The 24135-nt window shown below is 38.6% G+C and overlaps 1 protein-coding gene across 2 annotated transcripts; it reads right to left on the bottom strand.

Moving 5' to 3' along the window:
- Positions 1-8805: 8805 nt before the first annotated feature.
- On the bottom strand, positions 8806-18415 carry LOC102312780 (monocarboxylate transporter 12-B). 2 transcript variants are annotated; one of them, XM_005941296.3, is made up of 10 exons: positions 17970-18415; positions 16516-16592; positions 16159-16392; positions 14441-14544; positions 13749-13892; positions 11653-11748; positions 11272-11428; positions 10191-10910; positions 10035-10096; positions 8806-9477 (listed from the first exon to the last, which is right to left on the bottom strand). In XM_005941296.3, the coding sequence occupies exons 3-10, from the start codon at positions 16305-16307 to the stop codon at positions 9290-9292; spliced, it is 1620 nt and encodes a 539-aa protein (XP_005941358.1). In that variant the 5' UTR covers positions 16308-16392; positions 16516-16592; positions 17970-18415; the 3' UTR covers positions 8806-9289. The 2 variants fall into 2 exon arrangements, with proteins under 2 accessions (XP_005941358.1, XP_005941357.1); XM_005941295.3 differs by having other exon boundaries at positions 9837-10096; positions 17970-18404.
- Positions 18416-24135: the final 5720 nt, after the last annotated feature.

Below are 24135 nucleotides of genomic sequence, written 5' to 3'. Positions count from 1 at the left end.
TTTTAATTTGAGTTGCTATCATACAGTATTGCAGTCTGTAAGACTGCAATACTGTAATCAAAACTCTTGTGGTGAACATAAAACAGCAGGTGAGAATCGGCAACAACCGGCAAGGCAGAGAAATCTCCCACAACAAAGCAGCACACCTTTAACTTTTCTTTTTGTGTCTCTTTTCTAACCTTGTTTGTTTTTCATCTGTGTTGTTGCTTGCACGCTGTGAGGTTTTTAAAATTTAGACGCAAATCCCTTTTTTTACTCACTATCTCTGTCTCTTTTTGTCTCTTTCTGTCTCTGTCACTCTCATCAGCGCTCTCCTTATTCTTTATTTCCTCTTCTCTTTTAACCTCTTGCAACTCTCTAAAGGTGTGCGCATTTTTGTGTGGGAGGGTAAAGAAAGGGGACTGGAAAGATTATAGCCTTTGGGGTGTGAAAAAGTGTGGTTTACTTTACCTCGACCGCCTGAAGCAGTGTGCATAAAGTTAATCACAATCTAACTTTGTGTCTACTGCACACCCTGCCAAAATTTTAGGTAAAAGAAACACATGACTACCACTGATACTGGCACGGGAGATAATAGCATCATGCTTTAATGTGTGTGTGAAGCTGGCTGACAAAATTCTGATATTTTGAACATCACATTCTAATTTTTACAGATTAATAGTGCATCAGTTTTACAATCCAAATCCACACAAACTAGTCGAACAATCAGTAGCCAGCAGTATCACACTGGCTGTTCACCAACTTAAGTATTACCAGCTCTTTATACGTGTTTGTGTGTATACTTCAGCTCCAGGAACACTTGACACCATGAAGAGTCACATCTTAAGCAAGTCTGTCCACTTTTTTCCCCTCTATGTTTCATTAATATCATGTGACAGTGTCTAAGCCACTAGTTGTGGTACATTCAACTGCAGTAGTAGTAGTAGCAGCCATTGTTCCCGCTCACAGATCACACATTCTAGTTTGTAAATTTGGCAACACAATTCAGTAAGGTGTCATGTTACAGCACACAAGCACACTAAACTAAATAAACAGCGCCTCTCAAAGGTTATTAAGTGCAATTTATTTATTTAGATCCCCAGTGCTCTCTACATTGAAAAGCATTAGATCTTCAAATTAATATTATTTGTTGAAAATTCTCCCACCACATCCCAAAAGGGCTCTGTTGGATTGAGATCTAGTAACTGAGGAGGCCATCTGAGTACAGTGAACTTACTGTCATGTTCAGATGATCTGAGCTTTGTGACAAGGAACATTATCCTGCAGGAAGCAGCCATCACAAGATGGGTACACTGAAGTCATAAAGGAACTGACATGATTGCTAGCTGTTACAAAGGGGAAAAAACTGTTCCCCACATAATTACACCACCAGCAGCCTGAAATGTTGATAGAAGGTGGGATGGCACTTAATTTTGACCCTTGCAACAAATGTTGCAGAAGAGAAATTGAGACTGAGACAATGTCTTTCTAATGTTCCAATGACCAATTTTGGGGAGCACATGTAAATTGTAACCAGTCTCTTGTTCTTAGTTGACAGGGGTGGCACCCGGGGTTGTTTTCTGCTGCTCTAACTCATCTGCTTTGGAGTATGATGTGCACGTGTTATGCATTCAAAGATGAGTTGAGATGAGTTTCTGTTGTCTACCTAACAGCCTTAAGCAGTTTGACAATTTTCCTCCAGCAAGAACTACCACTCACTGGATATTATCTTTTTTCCACCCATTGCCTGTAAACAGTAGAGATGGTTGTGTAGGGAAAACCCAGATCAGCAGTTTCTGAAATACTCAGATCAGCCTGGCTGGCACCAAATACAATTAAATCACATTTCTTCCCCATTCTTATGCTTGGTTTGAATTACAGCAGGTCATATTGACCAATGTCTACACGCTTAAATGCTCAGAGTTGCTGCTATGTGATTGTGTTAACGAGCAGCTGAACAGGTGTGGCTAATGAAGTGGTCGACGAGTGTATATAAAGTGTATGTAGTATATATATATTGAGTTACTTGGTTGAAAGCGAGTCAGTAGCTATTCACTCCGTGGAGCTTTACCTTAATCATTATTCAATGTGTTAGTAGCCCTATATGAACCACAACTCAGTCCCTGATGTCGACTCAAAAAGCAGCAGAAGAGCGGATCACATCTGCTTGTTCCTTATCCTTGGATTGATGAGAACTGTTTTAGGACTGCCCATGAAGATCTGCTGTTTTTGTTTACAGAAACAAGCATCTTTCTGGTTCTGTAATTTGGTCTGAAAATGCAAGTTGCATGTCTTATGTGGTTTTTAGTGAGATGTACAAAGTGATGGGTTAATATAATTACAAGGCCATGTCTCCACAGATCAGCCATCACCCTAAGTGAGCCTGCTGAATTTCTTGCTTGTCATCAGAGCAAGGAAAATCTGATTTTCTGCACTGGGAGAGGTCACTTAATGCATTCTGGCTTCAGCAGTTGACAAAAGTTGCTTTCAAATGTTGAGTGGAGCTGAAGCCTTGTGACTGAACGTGAAGAGTGGCCTGCTGCACATAAGGACAAAGAGTTCCGTTTAGAGTTCTGGCTTGTTAAAATCCTATTTTAAAAGGCAAAGAGAGTAAAGTCCAGCCATATCTTTTCTAAGCTAGTCCTCAGCCAAAATATGCATGTTAAGAAGTACATTTATATTCCAAATATTACAGAAATGATATATGTAGTTATTTATAGTGAGAAATAGCAACTTCTGAAACATGAATCCAAGAAAACTTTGATTATTTACAATGCTCTAAAGAGAAAGCCTTATTATTGTAATCCCAGTTCCAAAAACGTTAGAATGCTGTGTAACATCTAAACAAATATGTGTGTCAGAAATATTGGCATGAAACTTCTGGAGGAACTTTGCAAGTCATTAGATCTGGAATTGGCAATGAGTCAGCAGCATGACAGAGCATTTTACAAAGGCAGAGTTTCTTTGAAGAAAAGATGGGCAGCGGCTCACCACTCTGCAAAAAGCTACATCCACAAATTGTGGAACAAATACAGAATTATGGTCCTCAATAAAATGAACTGTAAAGACATTGAATATCTCAACATCTACAGCACATAATATCATCAAAAGATTCCTTGACTGTGGAGAAATCTCTGTGTGCACGGAGAAAGCCAAAAATCAATCTTCGGTTCCTCGGGCGCCACTGCATTAAAAACAGGCATGATTCTGATATGGAAATCACTGCATGGGCTCAGGACAACTTCCAGAAATCACTGCCTGTGAACACAGTTCATTGTACCATTCACAAATGCAGGTTAAAACCCATATGTGAAATCAATCCAAAAACGCTGCCGTCTTCTCAGCAGCATAAAATGGATTGAGGCAAAGTGGAGAACTGTTGCCACGTCCTCTGAACTGAAGAGGAAAAGGTTTATCTGGCTTGTTATCAGTTCAGGTGGTATGCAATCATATTTTAAAACATACATGCATACAATTAATAGATATGCAGACACTGCATTAAATGAGGACTAGATAGTTTCCTACATGCTTGATTATCTTATATAAGGACATATTATGCACACTGGTGCCTTTAACATCTGTAGCAAACGTGAATCCAAATACAGGGACTTCAGTGAAGAGGACAGATCAGTCACAGTTAAAATTACAACAAATAGCCAAGGAAAAAATTGCTGTACCACAGCTGAGGAAGCCAACCAAGAGCATTTTATCTGCAAAAGCACATAAAACACAACCCTGTGAACCAAACCCTCCAAAAACACCCGAGACCTGAGGCCACAAACAAAACAAATACAAACAGCCAGCCACAGGACTAGAAGCAGAAAGATTGCATTAAAAGCTTAACCCTAACACAAAACAATATGAAAATAAAGATGAAGACATCTAATGAAAAATGATCATGTCATACATGCATATTTTTAAACCCTTTCCACGTGGGCTAAACCCTATCTCAGCTAACTATGGTTAAGAGACAAGGCACACAGTGGATAGGTCACTATTTCAGAGCAAACATGGCAGACAAAATGTTACAAAATAACCAAGCCGGGTTGCTATTCCAGAGTAAACATGACAACTGAGGGAACATACAGTATCTGTCTGCATGCATGCGTGTCTACATTTGTCCTTCTCACCTGTGTTTCCTCAGGAGCATCTTCTGTTTTTTCACAGTGTTTGTCTTCCCACAGAGAAGTGTGTGTGAGTGATGTGGTAAAGCACACACACACAGAGACATACAGTGGCATTATGCACCTGGCTGCTGCATGACAAAAGTTTATCAGAGAGTGAATCTAGTGTAAACCAACAACGCAGGTGCTGTCTATGTGTGCGTATGTGTGACATCACCTCTCCCCATGCACAGCAGCAGTGCTGTTCTGTAGTTAGACAGTATCGGTCTTTAAAACAGCAAAAAGATATTATTTAAATCTAAATTACAATAATTCACTTTATTGAATTTAAAGGCAGATCAATCCTAAGGTAAAATCTTGTTTTAAGGCAGTAAAGCAGTAAGTAAGCACCCAGTAAATCTGCATGTGCTGGCCTCCTGTGAACGTGTGATATTGGTTTCTGTTAGCCACAACCCACACTGAGTTCTTGGAATGAAATATTAAGCAGACACTGGTTTAAATATCTGCAAGAAAGATAAGCTTCTCCACAGCCAGCCACAGTTGTATTACTTGCAGGGGTCAAAGCAGCATAACATTAATGGGGATGGTTGCAAATTAGAATAGAACAGCCCTTTATTGTCATTAAACATGTACAATAAAGTTGTGGTTGCTCCACATCAACAGTGCAAAAAATATAAATAGTAAGACACCAGGAATAAATAACAAACAAGAAGAATATATGCAAAACAGGAGAAAAACACATTAAAGGACAAGTTGCAAAGTGCTTGAATGTATTGCAGAGGACTTGTTCTTTAATATTCTGAAATTCTCCCAGAATATCAAAGAAAGTATCAAAGGACACTTTGAAACATCATTATGGTTTTTGCCCACTCATGTGGATTAGTAATCTAATTGAATCCTGGAGCAAACGTAAGAAGTACATTAAGAAGAAAGAATATCATGATGACATAACAAATGTGTTATATATAAGATGAGAAAATCTGCTAATGCAATGAGACTAAAAAAAAACTCTTGTACAAGCAACCAGGCAAATGTATGAAGAGTTCTAATGTGGGCCTAATCAGTTAAATTTATGCAAGCATGAACATGAAACAGGAAGGAGAAATGTGTGTGTGTGTGTGTGTGTGTGTGTGTGTGTGTGTGTGTGTGTGTGTGTGTGTGTGTGTGTGTGTGTGTGAGTGTGTGTGTGTATTTGAGTTATTACAGGGGAAGTCCTTTTTTCTGTATTTTTTCTTTTTTTTTGGTGTCTTCGGGGATGCCAACCTCAGAGGAAACCCCTCCTCTGCTTGCCTCCCACGCATCCACCTACACATTGGAAACTTCTAACTAAAAAGTACACACACACACAAACACACACACACAAGGTTTAATCACCAAGGCCACCTGTAAAGGCTTTCAGATGATCTAACAGAAGTCATGTACCCAGTTACAGATTTGAGGTATCTGTATTTTACTTTAGCATTCCTACTTAACAAAACAATTACACAAGTAAGAACTTGTGTATTTTTTATGCCACCATTTATCTGACAGCAATTGTGTGCTACTAACAACATTCACCAGCTGCTTTAAAAAACAAGTGAATCAATGAGGTGGATTCTCTTTCACACACTTCAGACTAAAAGAGAGAAACTATAACCAAATGCAGTGGATCACCTTCATGAGCACCTAATGTATGCAACTGTATATTTTGGATTACAGCATAGTTTAACACAAAACTGCTTACTGGAAACAGAACTACCTTATCAGATTTCTAGCTTCACAGAAAACATCACACGTCTGTATACAGCTACAGACAGACCACAACAACCTTTGTTGAATAGCTCACCCTTTTCTAGACTGGGTGCTATCAATCGTTTTTCACAGCACACTGCATCGTATGAAGTCATCTCGGTAAATGGTAAATGGCCTGTATTTGTATAATGTTTTACTAGTCCCTAAGGACCCTTAAGCGCTTTACACATCCAGTCATCCACCCATTCACACACTGAAGGTTAAAAGATGTTTGTGACAGATCAACACAAACTATGTTGCAAGTAGAGGTCTAAGGAGCTCAGAAAGAAAAGCGCTGGACTTCTTTAAGTTGTTTGAAGATGTTTCACCTCTCATCCGAGAAGCTTTTTCAGTTCTAGGGTCTAATGGTGGAGAGTCCCAGATTTAAGCCCTGTGGGAGTGTCCCCCCCCCCCAGAGGGATAATAGACCCCCTAATGATCCTCTACCTAATCACACTGCCAAGGTGTGGAAACAGGTCACAATGTAGGTCACAATCAGCCAAGGTTTCGGGTGGGCTCATTGTGAAAATGTAGAGGTAAAATACTTTTATGGACGGCATTCTTTTTTTGACGGATACTGATATAATTGATTGATAAACTGATGTTTTCCTTTGATCTAAAAGTATAGTTGTGTAGTATTTTGTCGTAAAAATGCTTAATTTATTGTCATTTCTGTGTGACGACTTGGTTCTGGCTTAACAAACACAAAAATGACAAAGAATAACTGAAGATATTAGGGTGCTGATAATTTTTAAAAAGCCAGACACATGCATTTACTGTGTGATAGGTAAACACACACAGACAGAGACACAAACGTCACTGTTCAGAATGCAGAAAAGAAAGAAGAAAAAAAAATACCCAGCAGACACACACACACACACACACACAAATGGTGGTTTCAGCAGCGGAACAATGCAGGGCTCCCCGTGTGTGGGCGGATACACCCAGAACGGGATGTTCTCTTTAGTGAACATCCCCCACCCCACACCACCCCCACCAACAAACACACACCTGAATGCACAGGCACCAACTCACACGATGCACATTTCTAAATCCATAGATAACACACCACAAATCATAAACAAATTCAGTGTATGTCCAGCGTTCAGATGATTCACAAAAGCCCTAACTGGACATTTTTCTTTCACACAGAATTATTTATTACACATAAAGGTCCAAATTTAAACCTGTTTAAATTGTCACCATTTTTACAGTTTGTACTAACATTAAATTTGACTTCCACTTTTATAAAGATAGCTATTCTATATTCTTTATTTTTCCAATAAAGGGATCAAACAATGCACATTCAGCACAAATACGGTCCTAGTTTAGATTCATTCTAAAACAGCATAGACTTCACAATTGTTGGTGACAAGGGAATTTCGGTTGTAAACTTTCATTTATTTTGCTTTGTTGTTTTGGTTTCCTCAAGCTGAATTTACACTTCCCCACATCAATAAGCAGTCTCTGCAAGAACATCTGTTTTGAATGAACTTTTTGAAATGCATTAAATGATTTAGTGACAGAGGGTGAACAGTGCACACATGGGCCTACTGCCCCCTGGTGGCTAAAAACAACCCCCTCAACCTTGATGTAATTTTCCAAGAAAAGTTTGGATGCTGCGTAAATTGCAAATAGAAACAGAATGCAGTGAACTCGTTTTTTATTCACAACAGAACATTCCAATTTTTTTTACATATCAATATGATGCATCATTTTTAAAAAATTGTTAATTTTGATGGCAGCAATGTGTGTCAAGTAAGTTGAGACTGGGCTGTGTAGCTTCCCCTCGTGTTTTAACATTAATCGAAAAATGTCTGTGAATTGAGCTGTTGCTCGACTTCTAGGAGAGCAGTGTTGTCACCCCAACCGTCGCAGCAGACGGCCGCCCCTCCCTGAGCCTGGTTCTGCCAGAGGTTCCTTCCTGTTAAAAGCGAGTTTTTCATTCCCACTGTCGCCAAAGTGCTTGCTCATAGGGGGTCATATGATTGATGCATTTTTCTCTGAATGTAGTATTCTAAGGTCTTTCCCTTACAATATAAAGCGCCTTGGTGACAGTTGTTGTGATTTGATGCTGTATAAATAAAGTCTTTTTCATTTCTTTATGCTCCAAATCTTTTTAGTCGGTAAAAGGGCTGAATTGAAGTAGGGAAATTCAGCACCCTGACTTTTCTACTGAGAAGCTATGCTGTTCTAATAACTGGAGTATGCAGTTTAACATTGTCTTGCTGAAATATGCAGAAAATACTGCCTAAAGATGAGGTGAAATAACAGCACCTGGATAGGACAATATGCTCTAAAATCTGCACAAACCTTTCAAGCTTGATGGTGTCTTTCTATATTGCAAATGGCCATTATAGACACTGGACTGGTTTTTGAATTGAGTGCTGGCAGCTAGCCGGATGGTCCCAGTCTTCTTCTGTTCAGAGGAGGCAGCATTCATGGTTTCCAAAAAACATACATTTCAAATTTTGATGAATCTGACCACAGAACAGGCTTCCATTTGCTTAAGTGAATTTAAATGAGTTTTGACCCAGAGATGACAGCAGTTTTTCTGGACTCCACTTTTCATGATATTTAACCTCTATTTGTGGATGCCAAAGTGAACTGTGCTCACAGACAATGATTTCTGTAAGTTTTCCTGACCCCATGTAGTTATTTCTATGCCAGAATCATGCCTGTTTGCAATGCAGTGCTGTCTCAGAGCCTAAATACAACAGACATCCAATACTGGTTTGTGGCCTTGTGCTTTGAGCACAGACATTTTTCCAGATTCGAAAAGATATGACATCAAGTATTTAAAGTCTTCACAATTTTTTTGTGTCTTCAAATTGAATATAAGGAGCTATTTTTCATGAAACAGTAAAATGTGTCACTTTAAACATTTGATATGTTTTCTATTTTCTATTGTGAATGAAATGTGGGTTGCAAATGAATGCAATCCTGTTTTATTCACATTTTTCACAGCGTGCCAACATTTTTTGGAGGTGAAGTTGTAGAATCACACAAAAAAACAAAAAAACAAAACACTTAGGATTAGCTTACATTTTCACATTCAGCGGGTCTTCAATATAAAAACAGAAATAAAGAGACATGAGGAACTTTCATTTTTAAATTATGTTGGAAGGCACTTCTCAAGTATCATCTTTTAAAAAGCAAAATTACTTCAGACAGTTAGTAGACTATACTGTTAATTACTATAGAAAATATTTATCCAGTCATTAAAAAAACAAAACAACAACAAAAAAGAAAACAAACAGGAAAATGTCACTGTGAAATAACTAAAACTCTATGTTTTTTCCTTCCTGGCCACTTGCTTCTTGATCTTTAGCCCAGTCACACATTATTATTATCTTAGTACATCCACAGACCAGCGGCACCTGTGCAGACAGTGAATAAGAAGCAAGGTTGACATGTCATAGGATGCTCTGCAGAGCTGCAGCGGCCGTGTGACTGGGGTTTAAATGTGCAGCTGAGTTCAACTTGGACCTCTGGCAGTGTCTAACTAACATGGCTGCTGCTAGGACTGCAGAGCTGAAGATAAAGGAAGCCCCACTGAGGAAGAAAGTTGCTGCATAGTTTCCAGTCCGATCAACTAACCAACCTGGAGAAATAGGAAAGAAAAAAGATAAACACATTTTTTTTTAATCCATATTTTAAAGTAGGACTTATTTTCCTCCAAAATGGCATTGTTTTACAGAGTTTATGCTCAAACTTCTGCACAGTTATTTCTGAAAATATGGATGTAAAAGCATGAAGAATGAAAATTAGGTGGTGCCTTATGGCTTATGAAACAAAAACAAGTGGAGAGAGCTGCTCGTTCTTTGCAAACAGCAGATTCTAGAAGGCAAAAAAGACCTAAAAAGGTTGGTATAGAGGCTAGAACATGCATGGGGGAATAATTAGGATGAACAAACAAAGTTTGACTCTTAACTCTGCTGTAGTATATTCATGAATCCTTACCTCCAATGGGAGGGCTGAGCAGGTAGGGGATGGCATGAAGGAAGTAAACCACACCCAAAGCTGAGGTGAGATAGGTGGAGCCCACAGTGTCAGAAGTCACCACTGGTATTAGTGCTACATATGCACCATCAAAGTACCCATAGAGTATGGAAAAAGGCACGAGAAGGGAGAAGGAGCTAAGGAAAGGCATGAACATACAGCAGAGGCCTTCCATGGCCATCGCCACCGTGTAGCTCAGCATGCGAAACCTCCTAACACACCTAGAACGAAGGAAATCCATCACCACTGAACTTTGAATTTAATACAACAAACTAATTATTAACTAACAAAAATACACTCCAGGTTAATACTTACCCCCTATCTGTGATCCATCCAAATGTGATATTGCCAACAATTCCACAGACTCCAAATACAGACATGAGTAAAGCAGCATGCTGAGGCTGCACCCCCAAACTGAGGGCATAAGGAACCAGGTAAACTATTGGAGGGCTGCAACCATACGCCATAAACAGGAATGACATGGACAAAATCAGGAAGCTGGGTATCAAAAGGAAGCCAAACTCCTCCCTGGACTCGAAACAAAAGCACTGAGCTCTGGATGAAGGGTTTACTAAAGGATTATTGTCATTTTGTCTGGCTTCATTAAATTTTGAGTCTTCTATCTTTCCATCCATGTCTGCCAAGTTTTTGCTCAAGCTAATGCTTTCCACCAATATCAAGTCCTCGGTCGTGTTGGGTAGCTTAAGATCTGAAAATTCAATGTTGCCTAGCATTGTGTCTGTTAGTGAGTTGCTAAATAAAAAGCATTTCCCTATCTTCAGATCTATTAACTTCCGATCAGATGGCTCCAGGGTTGGAAGAAATGCTATGTTACCTAGTTTGCCCTTTTCAAGTCCAAAGTTTTTCAATGTTCCGTTCGGTATGAGGAGCCCCTGAGGACCCTTTAAGTTCTTTACATCCAGCTGCTTGTGGTCCACTTGGATACAATCAGCAGATATTTGTTCAGGGACTTTAAAATCCAGCACTGTCTTCATGCAGTTTTTCCCAAATTTTGTCAGCTTGCTCTCCCATGTCCTTCAGATGGAGTGAGAAAGATAAGAAAATAATTAGATTTCAATTTTTTAAGGATTAGGTGATCTTTTAAATCTGTGGCAAGATGGATCAGGTTTTTTTCCCTAGTGTATCCTGTAGGTAGTTAATCGAATTGGGATATTTGGAATTTGGGGGTAAACAACTGTGGCTCTTTGAGCAGTTTTTGCAGATTGCTACACTGCTATACTAAGTCATGAGCTGCCATTTGGGTAACATTTACCAGAAGAACATTTCATTGTAATGAGATGAATAATGTTATCCATTTTACCTGTCAGTAGTTTTACTTTGGCAACATATTTCTTTCATATCCAAGTAAAATACACCAAAATACCCAAGAACTTACCTTTGACTTCCTCTTGGTTCCAGCGGCCTCATCAGGGCACCACAGACACACAAGTTGGACACAAATGCTCCAAGAATGAGCAGCGCTCCTCTCCAGGAATAATACTCTATAAGGAGCTGCACTGCAGGAGCCAGGAGGAAGGTCCCAATGCCACTGCCTAAAGATGAGGTAACATTGGATTTGATGGAATGAAATAAAACACGAAAAGAGTGAAGGGGGAATATGGGATGAGGAACTTAAAAGCAGACTGAAAAAAGCACAGAGGAACACAGTAAATACATACAGGTGGAAATGGTGAAAGGAAGAATGAACAGGTGAGGTGAGAAAAATAAAGTATCAGTGAAAAGAAAGAAAAATGAAGACAAGTAAAGATGTCACTACCAGACAGAGCGATGCCATAAGCCAGAGCTTTCCTCTCACTGAAGTACTTCCCAACCATCGCTATGGCTGGTGTGTAGCTGAGAGCAAAGCCAAGACCTGCAGAAAATGAATAAAGGGTTTTTGTAGTTTGGGAGACCTGCCATATGTTGCCAAATCTCATCAGAAGCTCTCATATGTGCCATTCTACAATCTGCTATTTACTTAGCAAATATTTTCCCCAAAGCAACTTGGTATAACAATATTTAAACTCCACAGTAAGATCATCATTAACGTTCACGGCTCATATCATTATATTTTCCCCTGTAAAAATGCTTCTGTTTTTTTCTCCTTTTTAACAAGTGAAAAAAAACTGTTTCCCTTTCCCTTCAAGTGGTCACAATATAGGTCGAGGCTCCCTGAGGTTCTGTCGGTGGTATCTTTCTGTTAAATGGTTTAACCCACAAACCCTTTGAAGGCCATCTGTAGTAAAAATGTGCCAAATCAAACATGTGTAGCTACCCGCTGTAGCGACCAGTCAAAAGTAGCTTGTGTCTTTGTATATAGATGTTTGTACAGTACTGTGTCAAAGTCTTGAGCCACACATCAAATGTACAGACATGTGTGGAAATGCAGTATATAAGTAGCAGAATATGTACAACACATTGTGAACTCTCTTAGGCAAGCTTTCTTGTCATTTCTTTTAAGTAATCTTCAAGAATAGTTCTCCAGGCTTCTTGAAGGACTTTTGAAGTTCTTCTTTGGCCACCTTTTGTTTCATTCACTATAGGGCTGCCACAAACGATTATTTTGATAGTCGACTAGTCACCGATTATTTTTGCGATTTGTCGACTAATCAGATCATCATCCATTGGACGTAAAACGTACAGCTTATTACACCAGCAGCATCTGCTCTTATATAACTATCATTAGCTTACAGCTTTAAATGTTTAAGGTATGTGCTAACTAACAGTAAAGACAAGATGATAGTGTTTATTAAATTTTAATGAAATTTGCAGATTGTTTCGGTGAAGTTTAACAAACTCCTTGCTATCTAAAATATAACAGCACACCGGAGTATATTCTCGAGCATCTCATACTTCTGATGATCAGTTGTCTGCTTGACGTTTATTCAGCTGTGTAAACTATAACTTTAATCTCAGCCAAACCGATTTACTCAGGAACAAATAAAATACTAAAAAAAGGCCAAACAATAACATTTTTAAGTTATCTAAGTGACTCATATATCATGTTTAACCTGAGTAGCGAAAGACGGCAGTGGGTTTGAAAACGATTTGCCGGGAGTCCGGTGTTCTCACGGGCTCTAGTGAGCCTTGCCCCCGGCTAGCTATCGAGCTAGTGGGTAACAGACGTCTCCGAAAACGTCGGAGCGCTTTTGCAAATATGTGGTGTCTTGATAAACTGAGCAGATATTTGAGGTTTACACAGCTACATTTTCGCCTGAAAATATGTTAAACGTTTATTTTGTGACACAGAAAGAATAATAAGACTAATATTAAAACTAACAGCTTAACGGCAGCTGGCATCCTTGTACATGCAGTGCTGCCATCTTCTGTTTCAGTCCGTTATTACACTCTTAATTCCTACTACTTATTCCTGCGTCTTTTGGGATCTTTCAAAGCTTCAAACGACGCGTCGACTATTAAATCAGTCGTCGACGATTTTGATAGTCGACGTACTCGTGACTAGTCAACTAATCGTGGCAGCCCTAATTCACTATAAAGATGATCCCACAATGCTTCAATAATGTTGAGGTTTGGGCTCTGTCCATGACTTATGTTACACTGCGTGTTTTTCTATCCAGGTATGCTTTTAATGCATTGGCAGTGTGGGTGGCATCATTGTCCCTCCATGACAATCAGGAGCCTTCCAGATGATTTTGACAAGATCTCCAACAACCAGGCAGGTTCCCTGTTGACGCATGGCTGTTACCATTTAATCTTCTGTGCTTACATTTAAGATCATGCTGTGTATGTTAGATATGTGTGTACAGGATCGTGTGCACATGGAGTACTGCTGCAGTCCCCCATGCGGCTGTTAACTGTTATCTGCAGTACACAACAGATAACAGATAACAGCAGAGTATCATGAACATGTACCTGTGAGGACACCCAGAGACATATAAAGATACTCCAGGCTGTTAGCGAAGGAGCTGATAATCAGACCAGCAGATGACAGCATGCCTCCGAGAATCACTGTAGCTCTGCAGGACAGACGGTTCCCAAGAAAGCTGCCCAGAGGAGCTGCAGAGACAGTTTCAGTAGATTTGTTTTATTCATAAGATTTTCTTTCCAATTAATGCCTCATTTTCAAAAGGAAAGCAAGTTTGTGTAGATGCCTGTTAATCGCAACAAGATTTGTTTCTTCCCCTTCTGGCCAAACTATACCCTCCTAACTTGTGTATGGTTTGATAAGAATATAAATTTTTTTTAAAAATGACCTGTATTTGTATAGCGCTTTTCTAGTCCCTAAGGACCCCAAAGTACTTTACACAACCAGTCATCCACCCATTCACACACTGGTGATGGCAAGCTACATTGTAGCCACAGCCACCCTGGGGTACACTGACAGAGGCGAGGCTGCCGGACACTGGCGCCACCGGGCCCTCTGACCACCACCAGTAGGCAACGGGTGAAGTGTAGGACACAACGACCGAGACTGTCCAAGCCGGGGCTCGAACCGGCAACCTTCCGATTACAAGGCGAACTCCCAACTCTTGAGCCACGATCGCCCAATATACACTGTTAGCCTTTGAAGTGCTTTTGATAACTGGTGCAAATGATCATCTTACCACAAAGCATAGTGGTGGAGTCTATCAGGCTGTGGATCCAGGCCGTGTTGGAGTAATCCTTCTCAAAGTGCATTTGAAACTCAACAAAGAACATGGAGACACATCTGCATACAGAGAGATTGTTTGTGACATGAATAAGGAAGAGTGAAATAAAGCAATAAACTGATGATAATAGGATTAGTAGCTTTCCTCAATAACAACTTCAAAGAGGTTTATTACATTAAGTCAATAAGAAAAGAGAAAGTCTTCATATCGAAGAACAGATAAAACATAATTAGTCTGTCAGTTGGGCTAACACCGTATCTTCAGGTCAGTATATGATGGGATCTTACATCCACTATCTATATCATGTATATATTAACTTTTGGGTGATGATTTGGGCCAAATGCAATATTAATTAGACTATTTAATACTTGCCAAATCCTAGTCTGTCAGACTTGGCAACCAAGTATAATGTTTATCAGGTTATGACAGGCATTTATATCAAACAGTTGGAGGGCTCTGCACTCCATGACCTGTATTTTTATTCACCCTTGCTGTCTGTTACTTAACACCAGGCAGGACTTCTTGTTCTTGAAGCCTCAGACAAGAACAGTGCTGTAAATCACTCACCGCCTTGATAAAATTCACATTAAAACAGAATTCGATGCATTATTATTTTCATCATTACACACTTTTTCATTTCTTGTACTTTGTTTGCCAGTACTACAAAAGCTTTAGCAATGTTAGCTTTTATTTCAGGCAGAGAAACAAACTAGAGGATGAATGGCTTTGTTCTTCAATTTTACAAGCTAAGACATTTTCTCTAACATCCTGTTAGGTGTTAAAAAACAAAACAAAAAAACATATTTTTTCCCCCCAGGAAAATCTACAGTTTCAAAATCAAATGTAAACTATAGGGGTGACCTCACAGGGTTGAAAGATTATATTATCTATTGAGATATATGGCAAGTGACATTATGTCCTGCGTGAGCTGGGGTGGTTGGGAAATACTGAGTATTATAAAGAACATGTTCGTAAATTACATGGAAAAACACAACACTTCACCAAACGTCTTCTTCCCAGCACATGCTGTAAACTATCCAGGTCACTTTTTTTTTTAAATTACACATTTCACCCAGTTTGTTCACCCAGTCAGTTTCTATAGTGTAAATCTAGAGATAACCTTCAATTAAAGCCAAACACCAGATTGTGGCAGACCTGTGAAAGTAATGTACAGTGACGTAAATGTGGAAACATCTCTGTAGGATTTCAAAGTCTTAGTAGAAAAAAAAATATGGCTGCTGAGACGCTTAAACCTTGGAAGTGAGTCAGAATGGATTATTGCCAAGTAATAACTTTGAGGTGTTAATAATCTAAGAACATAAAGTCTTGCTAAGTACAGCTACATGTCAAAACTGCATATTGCATAGTAATAATCCTACACCTGCTACAAAAGGCTAAGCTGGAGCTTTGTACACCTGGAGGTGAAGTCATGTTGAGTAGTTTGTGGAGAATAAAGATTTAAGTGCACCAACGAGTGGAAATAATTTGCTGTTGGCCTGGTGCTCTTAAATTAATAACAGATTAAATCATACAGTGAAATACTAAATGGAAGCTGTATCACAAGCATATAAAGAGTGTGCCCAGTAGTGACAACGGGAAAATCACAGCAAAATCTATGGATAAGCGATTTTGTAGTTTTTAAGCATAATTAGCTTCAAAGTGAGGACTGGTACCTGGTTACTGCTCGGGTGCAGATGGTAGCGAGAAAACAACCAGCGACAATCATCCAACCCCAGCCTCCTTCAGGCTCGGTCCGGACTCCAGATGCACTTTTGCCTCCTTCAAGTGTCTCCTGCTTGGTAACTGCCATCCCTCCAGCCATTTACAGAACCAGCTGATGTCAGCAAACCTGTCTGTTACATGTCTCTTAAATCACCCTCATTTGTCGGTGTGCCTTCTGCCACCTCCTGAGAAATTATAGAAATTACATTATCAATAAGTATAACATTAAACCTATTTTCCTATGTATTTGTTATTGTTATGTCACATAAATACACAGTGTAAAACTTTTTTATTACACATTCACATACCAGTAGGAGACGCAAATCCCTGGGAGGGTTGTGTCAGGAAGGATGGCTGCAGCGTAAAAGTCTGTGCCAACCCCTTCCTAATATGGGAGCAGTCAAAAGAAGCAATTACTGAACATTTTAATAAGAAAAAACAAAGAAAGATGATGTAGTCTTTTTGGACACCATAATGGCCTTTAGAGTTTAGAGTCAGTTATTTTAGTTACCGACTTCACAGATTTCATGGTTGAAAAGTAGGTCAAGAAACTCAAACAAAGTACATTTATTGGAAACACTGACCATGCAAAAGCTACAAACGGTGCATATGTAGTTCACTTAGATCCTTTAAGTTAAAACTTTTGTATATTTTTAGTATGGGACTGTCATTTCTACCTGAAGTAATTTATATGTGTTGTTATGGCTCTGTTGTAGGCAGGCAGAAAGATACCAATATGATATTTATTTATTTAAATATTGCATGAAAGCAAGGGATGGGGTCGAAGTGGGTTGCAAAACAACTTGCAGCAGTGCAGGAGATATGGGCAGGTTCAAACAGCTTAAATAGCGAACCCTATATATGATTAGCCAACTCGATTCACAGGCGAGGATCAGCTGAGAACATTAGCCAGTCTTTAACCTGCCAGCTCCTGAGTACAAAGTCTGTGCGATGTCAGATTATGTTGATATGCAAAATGTGTATTTTCCATTTCTTAAGCTCCAGGTTTCACATTAGCTAAATTTGTGTTTACAAATCAGCTCCTGGGTCTTAGCTTTATGTGTGGTGACAAATACAACAGAATAGCCAGTAGAACAGCAAACCTTCAAAATAAAACACCAGAAAAAAAACAGACAATTAAAACCTTAACAAGAAACTAAAATGTAAAGTATTGCACTTGGCCTATCTGTGCTTTTGCAACTCCACTCATGTGTTTGTCCAAAGGTTTGTGTGCAGCTTCTTTTGTTATGTCATATGTTGCTCAAAATGTTATCTTAACAAAATAACAGGTTGTTAGTCTGCATGCCTGTGCTACCAGCAAACGTATGAAACACAGAAATTCCACCCTGCAGTAAAATGCAAACCTTTTGGCTCTGAAACACTAAAAAGTTTACATTAAGTCATTGAAGACTGTAATTTGTTGTAAAATGTGGCCACAGAATATTTGATTTCACTTTATATTCATTTGAAAACAAAAAGGGGAAAGCATCCATAAGAAATGTAAATTAGTTCAATTCATTTATTATGACTGTCATCTAAAAGCATGCTTTGTTTTTTCAGGTAAATGCATTTTTTCTGCTGTTTTTCGCAGCAGCCTTTTGCAGTACAAGTCAAAACAGAGTAAACATCAACACATAGCCTATGTGGGTTAGAGGGTCAAGGAATGGAACTGGAAAGAAAAACGAGCAGGAACAGAAACAGCAGAGCAGTACTGAACAAGACTAAAACACAAAACAAGTGAGAAGTACGGGTGTTTGCTTACAGCCTCCAGATAATCTCCGCTCCCCTCCGTCACCGTTCCATGACTCAAGTGTTCATCAGTAACACAGAGAACTTCCATTGATAAGAAGTGGAAGCTAATTGGCTGATCCTTCGACGCATCAGCACGCTGCAGTGGAGCTACGCTTCCGCCATTGGAGGACTGAAGATGAGTTTTTTTAGACTTGCACAAAACGCTATGCACGCAATAATAGTGATAACAGTAAAAATAATATTGTTTTTTCAGGTACACGAAACCAGCAGATTCCCAAGCATTTGTTGTGTGTATTTAGTTATGAGTACTTACAACGACCCTAAACGTTTTTTAATGTCACAACAACACGTAAATGAGTCTTTTTCTCGCTACCCAACTCTGCTCAGATCTATGTTTTGTGTATGCAAAGTCAACTCTTTTAACATGGCCGAAAGGCGTTTCTTCGACTTTTTACTTGTAAAATTTGTATTTATTGGCACGTAAATTACAAACAATTGTAATAATATCTGCCAGCTAATATACCGCTGGGTTTTTATAATAATGAAAAAATATATATATATTTTTAATTTTTTTATTTTCACTTTTTTGCAGTGCCATATTTAAAAATGTTCAAAATTTGTTTTTTCAAATCTGTCTTGCAATTGATTTTAAAATGTTTTCTCCCAGAGGTGGATTGTTTTGCCAATTTTCGCCCTGACTTACCAATGAATGCCCGCCAAAAATATTTTAGTGGAGACTGGACGCCCACTTTAATATTCAGTCCCAGTGCATACAGATCTGTATCTATTTATATATGTTTTATGTTCAGAAATATGTTCAGAAATTTATGTTCAGAAACTCATTAACCTGTATGAATCTGCAGCACCCCCTCTGGCAAAGTGCAGTATTTTTTGCAGATTTTATTCTAAAGAAGCTCAGCATCTCATTTTATGTATTTACTTGTTATTTTTCAGAATATAAAATAAAGTGGTAATTGTTCACCCCGCTACCAGAAAAGTGCAACCATCAGATCATAATATCCATAATACTTTTACTGTGTCATCCAGTCAGCTTGAAAAAAAATGTTTTTTTTTAATAAAAAATAACAAATAAATAAATAGTTAAGTACTCTAATTGTAGCTTTCACCTTTAAACTAGCTATAGTTTATTAGCGTTTTTTTCTAACTACTTCATGCTTTTCATCTTTATTCTGTATAGATTGCAGTGTACCTTTCATTTGAGGTCAATAAAGAAATATCCAGAAAAAATCTCATCCAGTTTTAGTTTTATTTCTCTTTAGAAAAAAAAAATCTCTTCACTTCAGTACATACACATTGCACAAGGCAGGGAGCCATTTTTTTTAAACTGACTGTTTTAAAACCATTTCCCCCCAAATCAGAGTTAAAAGCAGCAGCAGAACTGACGCTGACAACCAGCACTGGGATTCCCAAAACTTCCCAAATGCAGGCGAGCCAAGGTGAACAACCAGCACTGAAATCCAGCAGACAGAAGACAGGCAACCCCCCCACTGAGGCCACCAAAGAGCATCCAAACAAGCTTTGATTCAACAACTACATCTTTCATCGCCACCTAATGTTAAGTAATGTTAAGTTGAACTTAGATTAAGAAATAACCTTGGTAACGAAGTAAAATGGATTTGAATTCAATGGGGAAATGTATATAAACAAGTGGTAATAAATGTAAAATATATATATATTTATTTATTTATTTATATTAATTATATATCCAATTAGCAAATTTAACACAATTACATGTTAATGTCACAAAACTTAGTGTCTAGTTAATCTAATCAGTCACAGCACAATTAGCCAACAGTTTTAAATTACAGCCCCAATAGAATTATTAGCAAAGGTAATAACTCTGTCTTGTGATGATGCATTTTCTGTCTGCATTGGGATTGTGAGTCGTGCTTGGGAAACCTGGCTCTGAACAGTTAAAACAACTTTATCAACGGACAGATTGCTGGTGTAGAATATATCATATTAATATTTACAAAATCTCTGTACAATCAAATACACAATATCTGCCCCGCCAGTCAAGCATTCCAGAAAACAGTTAAAAGGCTGGATGTCTTCTCGTACCAGGATGTTCGACCAGATTAACAACCTCTGAGGAAATGTTAGGAAAATGGTGTGAAAGATATTAGACAAGCAAAAGGTCAGAGGAACATGTCATCACAGTGGCTTGTATTTAATATTAGGTTTCACTAACACTACAGAGCTCCAGGACATTTAAAATACTTTTCCCCCTCAAACATCCATCCAACATGATAGACTGGATTAGAAGAACACCTGGCACCATTCAAAAATAACTGTCACACACATCTGGAAAAAAAAGAAAAGAAAAAGAGCTTCTTCTGCTGCATAATTGGGTCTGAAACATCCTGATTACGAGCATCCACCTTGATTAGTGTTAACTAAATTAGCAGGACAGAAACTTCAGGAGGAGAAACTCACTCTCTGTCAAGATTCAAACAGGATTTTTCAGAAGGAAAAGCTAACAGGGTTGCATATCTTTTAGAGTAACATCAAGTCAAATCAACTCTGGTAGGTATTGAAGAAGAGACGTGGGGACAAAGATATCAACAGACGAGATACTGCATAGCTTGTTGGTTAGATTTCACTATGATGACATAAGATTTGCAGTTCAGTGGACACTGTAAGCCAGGGGTCCCCAATCCCAGTCCACGAGGGCCAGTGTCCCTGCAGGATTTAGATGTGTCCTTGATCCATCACAGCTGATTTACATGGATAAATTACCTTCTCAACATGTCTTCAGTTCTCCAGAGGCCTGGTAATGAACTAATCATGTGATTCAGGTGTGTTGACTCAGGGTGAGATCTAAAACCTGCAGGGAAACCGGCCCTCATAGACTGAGATTGGGGACCCCTGCTGTAGGCCAAGACTCTGTACAGTACATAGAAATACATACTGGTCTGAATACAGATGGTCCCTTCCTATGGGAAATAAAACACCAAAAAAGTGTTAGTGATGTTCAAACAGCAAACTCTAAATTCAGACAGCTGTGAAAGCAGACAGACACCCACACTGATCACTTATGATAACAGAAAAACCCACCACTTAGTAGTTCATTTCCTTAAAAGGACTTAATTCTTGTTTCACATTTTATCTACAGCATGATGCAGTTCCATAAACATTTTATCTGAAGAATTTAAAACCCAGCAAGTGTTCTCATTAGAAACAGTGAAGCTACAACAGTATGCAAGTACACCAGTTAGTTTCAACAATACTAAACGTATCTAAACTCAATATAATCCCATAATCCCACAACAGTCTATAACACCAGCTTCAAATTTCTGGAGTATGAAAATTATGTAATAGCTTGCAATTGTTAGTGGGGATATAGGGCTGAACAGTAAAATTAACAACATATCATTTATGTTCTACAGTGATTATGTATCATCTCAAAATGCTTCCCCTAACACCAAGTAAAAAGATACAACCACTGGTTTCCATAAAAAGATGTTCCCCTGTGCTGCGAAACAATGTTCTGCAGACAGTGGTGATATGTGTTCAAAAAGTAAAACTTTCAACGCTTTCCCACAGATTTCTGCACATTGACAGATTATGACGGCTGGAAGCAATTACACTGGTCTGTTGGGCCAACTGAAATCAATGGAAATATCAATAGAGAACAAAACAAAACAAAACAAAAACAAAAAACAGGCATTTTAGACATTTTGAAATCACACACACAAAAAGATGCCAACTCACATTATCACTCCTTACTGGCCACAAAAAATAAGGATTAAAAAAAAAAAGACAGTCACAACCTCTACCAAAATAAAATAAAAAACAAAAGAAACCAAAGCTAGCACTGAAGGTTAATGTTGTTTATGTACCAAGATCCACTTGGGACTGCAGGTGGACACTTTGATATTCAGACTCTGAATGGGTATTAACTGCAATGAATCTTCTGTTACAGTACAAATGAAAAGGAGAAAAAAAGCAAGAGTAAAACTTAAAACTTGTAAAAATGAGGTGAAGTAGCAGGGAACTGAAGGACACAAACACGGTGCAACCAGGCTAACACATGTTAAAAGGCAAATGATTTGGTTTTTTAGATTAAATGAAGTGGTGGCACAAGTTATCAAACTCCAGCCTGATTTTAAAGCAGAGTGGCACCTGACAGATTGAGGTCACTAATTAACATCCAAACATCAGTTGGTACAAGGCAAAGGGGGGAAAACAGAAAAAGAAAAACACACAGAGAAGAAAGCATAGCTTGTGTCACAGTTTGCAGTGTCATCACAGTTAAAAGAAAACATCAGGAAACCTTGATCATTTTTGAGGAAGCAATTGCAAAACCTCTCTTCACAATATTATGCCTCCATTATTTCACTACACTGTTACTAAAAACACTTGCATAAGTGACGGCATTTACATTGTTCAAGCCATTACAAAGCTTATAAAGCCTGTTAACCTTTCAGCAGAAATTAAATACAAACTTTTAGTATGAATCACACTGGCTGGACTACAATGAGACAGATAACCCAAACCATTTGTCACAAAAAAAGTATAATTATCTATTTTGATTCTGTTCAATCACCAAATGGGAAACAATGATGCATTTTCAATTCACAAGAAAATCTTTTTAGGTGTTATTGCACTATGGGTGTCAGTTTAAAATAAACGTATCACAAAAAGTGGTCTATGATCCTACCCTCCTATGTGTTAAACACAAACAGATCAGCAAAGCAGCTTAAGGGTCAGGGTCAAAGTGTAGTCAGTGTGTATGTTAGATCAGCGGTCCCCAACCCCCGGACCGGTACCGGTCTGTGAGTCGTTTGGTACCGGGCCGCGAGAGTTGAGGCTCAGGTGTGAAATGTATAGTTTTCAGGGGTTTTATCGGTTTTCAGCGTTATTTTGTTATCGTTTTTATCATTTACTCAGTTTTCCTTGGTCTTTTCACGTGTGTTATGAATAAATTTTCTTTTTTTCGGTACCGGTACTAGTTTTATTTTGTTGTATTTATCCGCGACACCTTAAAAGCCGGTCCATGAAAATATTGTCGGGCATAAACTGGTCCGTGGCGCAAAAAAGGTTGAGGACCGCTGTGTTAGATGGTGAAGTGGGGACAATATTTGTCAATAAAATGTTGAGAATACTTTAGTAGGCTACATTAAGCTAGATCCTTAGGATTTTACCCTTGTAATTTTAAGTTTATATCTGTGTTATTCAGGTACTGTAGGTAAGATTTTCACAAAATCCGCAATACTGAACACAGCTGGAGGTGTGAGTGTTGATAAAAAGTCTAATGATTGAAGGCGAATTAAGCGACGACTAACTCGAGATTGCGTAAAGCGCATAGTTTCTATTCGGGAGAGTAAAGGCAGGTAGACAGTTACGCCTAATATAAAACAGTGGACAGTATTTCCTGCTTTGCCCAGCTTTATAGCTCAGCTGCTTTTATGATAAAAAGAAAGGCTGGAAAGGTTCAGGCTAGGAAGTGAAGGTGGGTGGGACATAACAGCGTAATACACTTGTGGTCTGTTTCTCGAAAAACACTAGACAATTCTTATAGCAAATGGAAAACTTACTAGTAGTGGGTCTCCCTACAACTGTTGTTTCTAAGCTTAGTAAATAACACAAACCTTTCCTGTGTCCATGCAAACATGCGCTCATGTTAACTAAGTTTCAGCATTCTCAAATAATCGCAGATCACGCTATGTTTCCTTTAAAAAATGGCAATGCTAAATTATTACATATTAAAGCTCTATGTGCCATTTTCAAGTATATGATAAATATACAAGTGTGTTATTTCAGCCCCGGTTACCTCAGTGCAGAAATCTGGACTGGCTCTCGGTTCAAAGGGTCTGAGTCTCTGATCCTATGGGTATTACCCTAAGTGTTAAAAATAGACTTGTTTATAGTGCTAGTGTCAATATAGACTTAGATCAGTGCAAACAGGCAGCAATAGCATATGAAGCCCATTCTCTGTTCAAAGTCTACCACATAATTGTGGCTAATACTCACCAATTATTTCAATTTAGACAATTTGGATTTGGATATTTTCCAGGTTTTTATGGTTGTTTCACAGCAAGCCTAAAGTACCTGTTTAAAATTCTTGGGAATGTTGGGCAACTCTTAAAATTCTGTAAGTGCTTGTTTTTAGAGACGAGTAATTGGGGTTTGGGGGAAAATACAATTAATGG

Source organism: Haplochromis burtoni, unplaced genomic scaffold, assembly GCF_018398535.1.
Source record: "Haplochromis burtoni strain Fernald_Lab_line unplaced genomic scaffold, NCSU_Asbu1 Contig_46, whole genome shotgun sequence".
NCBI classification, from domain to species: Eukaryota; Metazoa; Chordata; class Actinopteri; order Cichliformes; family Cichlidae; genus Haplochromis; species Haplochromis burtoni.
This window is presented reverse-complemented; position numbering and strand designations above follow the sequence as displayed.